Source organism: Drosophila biarmipes, chromosome 2L (assembly GCF_025231255.1).
Source record: "Drosophila biarmipes strain raj3 chromosome 2L, RU_DBia_V1.1, whole genome shotgun sequence".
In the NCBI taxonomy this organism is placed as follows: Eukaryota; Metazoa; Arthropoda; class Insecta; order Diptera; family Drosophilidae; genus Drosophila; species Drosophila biarmipes.
Genome location: NC_066612.1, coordinates 18,201,571 through 18,209,400, shown reverse-complemented (window position 1 = coordinate 18,209,400; position 7,830 = coordinate 18,201,571). Strand labels below are relative to the sequence as shown.

Here is a 7,830-nt window from a genome sequence, read left to right as displayed (position 1 = left end):
CTGAATGCGACTGAACGCGACTGCCGAGCGATTCCGAAGATGCTCCTCTGGCGAATCGTCGTCGTTTTCGGTGGGCGGTGGTGGGCGGGGTGGGCGCCCGTGTGGGTGGGTGGTGTTTTTTAGTGGGCGGCCGGGGGGTGGGCACGGCCTCGCGAACGAATCAGACAACTGTGATTTTTGTTGTTGCCGGGCCACATTTTATTTTGCTTTTTGTTGGCGGGCGCTTTGCACTTCGTTGTGCTTCTTTTTTTCTAACCTCCGGAGAGTGTGTGTGTGTGGGCTGCCCAATGGGGGGTGTGCACTGGAAACCCACCACGGTTGAAGCGCTCTCGGCGCTCGGTTGAAAGCCGATTGAAGCGCTGGGAAATTCTCTCTGCATACTTCTGGGCGCGTGGCACTGGGGGCTCTGCATTTATGAATGAAATCCATGACGTAGCAAAGGGTTAACTCCATTGGAAGGGTGGCAGTGGAGAGGAGGGCTGTGGGTGCAACTAGTAAGCAAGTGCGTGCGATGGAAGGAGGATTGGTTGTGAGAGATTGTACTATCAAATAATTTTTGACGCCTTCGATAAAGGTTATTTTAAATATTTAAATTCTTTGTTGTAGGTGGGAAAAAATGAGTCTAGGCCAAAAAATTACTTATAACTTTTAAATCACTTTTAACCAAATGAAGTATTGCAGGTTAGTTTAACACCTTGAATTTCTTGTCAACGGTTTTTATTTAGTTTTCCGCAAAACACAACTATCCATTTAAATCTGTATAAAAACATTTAGAAAAACATTTTACAAAAAACTTATTAAAAACCTTTAAACAAAATGGAAAGAGGGAAAAGATTGAAAAAACAGGTTGATACATGTAAATTCAATTATTTGTTCAGCTAAACATACTCTTTAATCTTACACTAAATGTAGAAAGCTAGAATTTTTAAATGGCAAAAGTTGAATTGGATATTAAAAATATTGTTTTTTCAATAATCAGATTTCAAGGTATTAAAAACGCAATGCATTCTAAAAAGCCCTGTTCACGTACAAAATAATTGTCTTAAGAGATTTTAAAACCGTAATATTTCAATTTAATATGATTACTCCCCATTCATGTGAAAAAAAAAATTTTTAATTATTTTAAAACTGTATAATTTTAATTAAAAAGATAGCGATAGATCAAGAGCTCTTCATAGTTGCTCCGTGAGATCTATCGTTTAATGAACTTTTGTGCTTCATGAAACTTTTTCTTTGAGATTTCAATTTGTAAGGCAAATTCAGCAAGACCGGAACAACACCACACATAAAACCATCCAGTAGACGCACACTCGCGAAGTTGGTTTTCAATAACCGTGCCACATTGTGTCAGGCACTGATTTGAACTGGCCACCTCCCTGCAATTCACAATTTGCCATTTACATCAGCGGCTTTTCGGGAGCTAATCAACCCCTGCCTTGCCCTTCATGTCTATATAATAGGCTTATGATTTCGCGAAACACACGCACACGACCCATAAATAATGGGGGAGGGAGGAGGCTAGCCAACCAATAACATATTTTATGCAGTGCATAAGCCCTGAGCTCTATCTATCCCCTTCCTTTCCTTCATCAGAAACTTTTCATTGCGTGCCAATGCACTGGAGCCACAAATCATTTTCACAAAAAGGGTTAGGGATGCACTTTAAGAAATGATTAAAGATAGATTTTATATTTGAAATAAATACATGTGATTAAAATAACTAAAAGTTGCGAGAATAAAGAATAACTTTCTGTCTAAATAATTTACATTCAATGTTGGTTTTGTGATTACCAACACTAATTTTAGGTTAAAAATCAAAAATAGCTAATACGATGTGGTATTTAGAGGTATATTAAGCGTAGAGGTATATTAAGCAAGCACTATGTTGCTTATTTCTCCGATGATATAAAACAAATAATATAAATAATTGTTTTATAAATCATTTGTGTTATTTGAAATTTAAATTGAATCTGAAATCAATTTGAAATTGTATTCGCTCTATGTCATTTTTTTCCGTGCCTCAGAACTCGTAGGGCTCCGAACTTATTTTCAAGTTTCTTGTTTTGCTGTTTTGCCTCGCTTCCTTGCCGGTATCCTTTCTCCAGCTAGGGACTCCCTAATATAAATTTTGACACCTGATAATTGCTTTTCACTCGCTTCCGCGTTTTGTGCTGGATGCGACGACGACAGCTGCAGTTCTTTCACCTGCCACCCCAGCCGACGAATCACCTGCGCGTCTGAGCCCACCACCTCATTGGGCTCCCTACACCCTCCCCCACCCAGCGCTGATGGGGGCTGAACATGCAAAAGCCCCCGGAGTTACTGGGGTCGAGGAGTATCTGCAGGATAGTTTGTTAGCTGCTTAACTGCCATAAATTATGACTATATTCTCGCTTTTACGGCGCCGTTTAATAGACAAAAGTTCTGGGTGAGTTATAGACGCGAAGCGTCAAGGTTGCCAACCTGCTTAGGAAATTGCCAATTAAAAGTCCATAAAGGGCTATAATTATATGGAAAGTGAGGCAAGGATTTGTTCTGATGTGCGCCTAAAATGAAGACATTTAAGACACAAACGTTTAAGAAATGAAGTTGCACATTAAATATGTATTTTTAAAAACTTGGGTAATATATCTGCAATCGAAACATGAATATCAACTATGCAATAAGAAATGCTTAAGAGAAAATAAGCACCAAACGCAAATAAATACAAATACAAAAATTAAAGGCAGCATATAACAAAATCTAAAAAACTAAAGCTAAAGTTAAATACCGTATAGAATTTAAGTACTGGAATGCAAAATAAATAATTATAAATATACTCCAGTTCTTAATTGTTTCTATGTATAATTAGTTTTATTTTGTTGCTTGTTTATGTTTTTAATCACGTATGTATATTTATATTTATTTAACTAAGCACACTTTCAAAGAATATTTTTTTAAATTTATTGAGCCACCCCAAAAAACATATACCTCTTTTTTCTTAAAGTGTTGGGCATAGTCCGCATTTTAGGGTGAATGAATTTATTTTAAGATAATAATTTTCATTAGAATCACTTTATTATATATATTAGACTAGGTTTTTTTTATTGGAAATGTACTCTTAAATAGATCGACAGCTCTGCCCACCTTTCTAAATTTCTCTCGAGGTCTTTATTATTCTCTTGGCTTCACTCTCTTCAGACTGTTTACATTTTCCGGTACGCACTTAGACATCAAAAAGTGCCCATGAAAGCGGTCGATTGGATCAGTTCAATTTGTGGACAGTGATCGTCAAGTCAGATATTGCGGGTATCGAAATATTATCGTTAAAAACATTTTTGGCTGGTGAAAAAGGCCGTGATAAAAAAGTGAAACAAAAATGTATTACTTTAAAAACTAGTTTCCAGATGAGTATATTTTAATTCGCTTGGCATGGGTAAGAAGAAGTATTTTTACCCACAAGTATTTTGTCGACTAACACAATACGCAGCTGACATATAAGTGTATAGTTCTTGAATTAAGTTTTTCTTTTACTCCGTGTTTGAACCTGTGTGCCAATTTTCTCCGATGTTCCATTTATTGATTTATGCTGCTCATTATGCCGGCAGTGAAGCTGCTGCTTGCCCACAACTAATCACCGAAATGGCCAAAATGTTGAGACTCCTGTCCACTGCTGCCACTTGTCACAGTTTCTCCATCTACACGAGTGTCTCTCGATTGTGTGGGCAGCTCTGGCCATAAATTTAATATGACACCTGCAGGATGCAGCAGTCCACAGCCCCCGTCCCCAGGCCAAATGCATTATTCACACATATTTTGCTAATTAGCAAAATATTGTAAATGTTTGGACTTATGCAGGCAACTCACACACACTCACCGGCGGTGGTGTTCGGGGGGTGTTTTGGGGGCTGGCCATCGGAGAAGTGCATCAAACTGAACCGCAATGGCTTTCGGTCGGCTCACATGGCTGCCCAGCTCCCCTCCCGCACCCCTCCACCGCCACCTGGGTGTCGCCCGTGTTGATTTAATGCCCATGGTGTCGGATTCTGGGATAGCTGAGCAGCAGCCTTGGGTGGCGGACGGGCGGGCTAACAGGGGGTTGGCACTTTGCGGCTGCTATAAATTTTGGTTTGGCTTTCAATCGACCGTCGAGCGGGTGAATTTAATTGAATATTCTGCTGACAAAACGGCAGGCAGCACTGTTTATTCCCGCACCGAAAGGTGTTTACATTAGGCGCGACTCTACCCGAGCGACTTGCAACCGAACACCCTCGCCGGGCAGCAGTATAATGTTCTTCTTGGTGACTTTCAGTTTGTGGGGGCATCCGGGGGGCAGGCTGAAGCGGAAACGTCTGAGCAGGGTGATCAAGCCCACCTTCACCTGCATCCGCCCGAACCGCAGACCGATGCAGTTCCTCGGGCCGTCGCCGAAGCCCAGGAATGCGGTGGGATGGCGCTGCTGGCAGGCAGCCGGGGAAAACCGCTCAGGTCGAAACTCAAGGGGTTCCGGATAGACCTTGGGATCGTAGTGGATGGCCAGCACCGGGATGTGCACTGTGGTGCCCTTCTCTATGATTATGGGTTCACCATGGGCGTCGCTGGAGGGAATCTCGTAGTCCTCGGAGGCCAGGCGAGTGAGCGAGCCCAGGGCCGGGTACATGCGCAGGGTTTCTGTAGGGTTTGTAAACTGTAGTAATTAATAATAGGTTTAAAAGAGATATTTTGGTTTTTAAATCAATAAGTTTGTGAGAACGTGGCACTGTCAAAAATAATAAAATATGCACTTTCGAAGAAAAAATAGTCGATTTAATATTTGGCAGCGTTTTTCTTGGCTGGATAAAGATTAGATAAGATAAAGATTAACAAAAACCCTTATATTTCGTTTATCCAATAACCTATTGCCAATCTTAGTTTTTCCATGAAAATATAAATTTTTAGAATTGCAATCAGAGATCTCTCGAGAGAGCAATCGGAATATGAATAAAACATAGCCAAGAGCTTCATTGTTCTCAAACGCATATAGGAATATATCAATATTTTATATTATAGATTGTAGTTGTAGTAGTACCTATATTTCAAAATTATATAAACTTCCACAATTTAAGAGTAACATTTTTCTCTTTCAATTTTACTTTTTTAATAATATTTGTTCCTTTTCTAATATGACAATTATTCTCTTGGAGCTTATTTCAGTACTTACGTCTAAAAAGATAAGCAAACATTTGATGACATAAAAAGAAAGAACTTATAAAAATCGAAAGTACATCTCTTATCTTGCTTTTCATCTTCTTTTTAAAATGTGGTCACTGTACGTTGTACTCGCTGTCACTCCAGAGGTCTTATCTCTAAGGAAGACGCTAGTCACAACAGCCTAAGACATCTTTTCTTCGAGAGATCACAAACAAAGAGCGCCCCACATACACACCTGTGATTGTCTGGTCCAAGTAGGGCATCTCGAGCATGGCTTCGTAGGTCAGTTCTCCGTGTCTAGCTAACACCTCGCCAATCTCCTGCCGCAGCTGCTCCTGCACAGCCTGGTTTTTCGCCAGCTCGAAGAGGGCGTAGCTCAGGTTGCTAGAGCTGGTCTCGAATCCGGCCACGAAGAACACAAAGACCTGGGCAGCCAGCTGTTCTACGGTGAGCCCTTTTCCATTCTCCTGCTTCTTGAGATCGAGCAAAAGGTCCATGAAGTCGTTTCGGCGGATCTGCTCGCGCTCCCTCAACTCCACTGTTTCGCCAACTATGCGGACAAAGAAATCGGTGATCTGCGGGTGAAAGATCCGAACCGGAAGCCCAAGTTGGGCCAGCGAGCTAAGGTACGTCATCTTGAAGACCCGCCACCGAATGCTTTTATTGCTGTTCTTGAAGAGCCGACGTCCGACCGCCCGGAACTCCGCCTGAGGATCCCTTAGGCTGTTGCACTCGGTGCCAAAGGCGCATCTTCCGATCACATCGGTGGTGTAGCGGGCCATCAGATCGTGCAGCTCTAGGATGGTTTCCTGCAATCAGAATTCTATTTACTATTCGGTAAAGAGAAACAATCTAATTGAAATAAGATTCCTAATTAAACATCGGCATGTAAAACTTTTTCAATTAATTTGGTTCTAAGAAATTTAAATTATTCTCCTAAATGGACATTTGATTTAATAAAAAAGTGGTTCCTGACGAAAGTAGGATGAGTTTCGAATGTGAATAATGAAAGAATTGAAAGACCATCAATTGTGATTTTGTTTCTTAAAACTAAGTCTGTAGACTGGCCAGCTATTATGCGATACCTGGTTTTTAGCCTTACCTGGGCTCCAACTAGTTCCTCAAAGGTCTCCCCCAGCTGCTGGGCCACCGTGGTAACAGTTCCGAATGTGTACTTCATTTTTCCACTCGTAAATGTGGGCGACAGCTTGGTTCGCAGGGCACGCCACTCCTCACCCTGAAGATTGAAGAGATTGGCGGTCAGCACATCGCCGTGGAAGCTTCGGCGGTCCACGAACTGTCCAAAGTCCTTGATGAGCACAGACTTGACCAGGTCCAGGTCCAGGACGACGGCCATGGGTCGCAGGTATACGTAGATCCCTGCGAGCTTGGCGGTCCCCTTGAAGGCATCGTAGGTCTCCTGAAGGAGCTCGCTGAGGTGCACCGATTGTAGCTGGAGGAAGTGTCCGAAGAGGAAGGGCGTCTTCAGCTGCGGAACTCCCCTCAGTTCCCAGTAGCTATACTTATAACGTAGATAGCCCAGCACAAAACTGAGCAGGGAGGTCAGAACTACGAACATGAAGTCCATTGGAAGAACAATGAGCTACTGAGGCTTCAGCCTCTCTGCGGCGTTCCAATAAATATGACACTATCTGGTGTCCCCTATCTGTTCTTGTTCTTTGTCTGTTTTGCACAGACCGCGCAGGAGACTACCTCAAGCATTTGTGATTAATTCCTAAGATTGGGAAGATTATATATATGATTTGTGGTCATTCAATTAAATTAAGAAGGTTATGTATAAAAATATTCTATTATTATAATTACTTAAGGTTTTTTATTAATATAATTATTAATATTTTATTTAATATTTCTCAGAATAACACTATTTAATCGTAATGATGTTTTATTATAACTACCAATTTAATAGTTTTCCAATTCATAGTGTTCCCTCGTTAAATATCATATCGTAAATATTCGGTCTCCTTAAATTTATTTACTTTTAAGCCAAGAGGAATCGGTTTTTGTTGGGGACATTTTTGGCTTTTTTAAAAAGATGTTGACAAAGTTATAATATATATATTAGTTGTTTGAGGTGTCAATATGGCCTAATAGTTTCGTACTAAAACTAAACTAAACTAAAAGTTGTATTAAAAAGTATTACATTTTATGTTTGCAAACATAATATAAAAAGTAATACGTTTTTACCTTATGATAAAAATGTACTTTTTAGTTGTTAGTGAATTCGAGTGTGATTCCTTTATGTTTATCAAAATACATACTGTTAATCTCACAGTAAAAGGTCATACTAGATTCGTCGGAAAGTATGGAACAGGCAGAAGGAAGCGTTTCCGACTCCATAAAGTATATATGTTCTTGAATAGCTACAATATCCGAGGCGATATAACTATTTCGGTCTCTTCGTTACCTATCGTTTAAATATTTCCTACAGTATATTTCTCATATCTGTATAATCACATTGACATTGACATGACATTACTTTACCTTACACTACACGAATCGAGTTCGAAAAAGCTCTCCTGGATTCGGACTCCGCTAACCAATTGCTTTCGGTGGTTGCGGACTCGGCTAAGCTCCTTATTTTTCAAAAATATTGTATTCCCGACAGTTGGGAAAACTTAATCCTCTGAAGACACCGCTTTG

At 40.6% G+C, this 7,830-nt stretch overlaps 1 protein-coding gene across 2 annotated transcripts; it reads right to left on the bottom strand.

Annotated features, from left to right (window-relative positions):
• Positions 1-3,041: 3,041 nt before the first annotated feature.
• LOC108034204 (cytochrome P450 6A1) lies at positions 3,042-6,764 on the bottom strand. 2 transcript variants are annotated; one of them, XM_017109035.3, is made up of 3 exons: positions 6,272-6,764; positions 5,405-5,978; positions 3,042-4,650 (listed from the first exon to the last, which is right to left on the bottom strand). In XM_017109035.3, exons 1-3 carry the CDS (start codon positions 6,755-6,757, stop codon positions 4,205-4,207), a joined length of 1,506 nt encoding a protein of 501 aa, XP_016964524.1. In that variant the 5' UTR covers positions 6,758-6,764; the 3' UTR covers positions 3,042-4,204. The 2 variants fall into 2 exon arrangements, with proteins under 2 accessions (XP_016964524.1, XP_050741160.1); XM_050885203.1 differs by having other exon boundaries at positions 4,417-4,666.
• Between the last annotated feature and the right edge of the window lie 1,066 nt (positions 6,765-7,830).

Excerpts from the sequence above, each read along its gene's own strand:
- LOC108034204 (XM_017109035.3), bottom strand. The coding sequence starts at position 6,757 with ATGGACTTCATGTTCGTAGTTCTGACCTCCCTGCTCAGTTTTGTGCTG. Across the intron at positions 5,979-6,271 it reads AGGAACTAGTTGGAGCCCAG|GAAACCATCCTAGAGCTGCA; the intron begins GTAAGGCTAAAA and ends TTCTGATTGCAG. Across the intron at positions 4,651-5,404 it reads CTTGGACCAGACAATCACAG|AAACCCTGCGCATGTACCCG; the intron begins GTGTGTATGTGG and ends CAAACCCTACAG.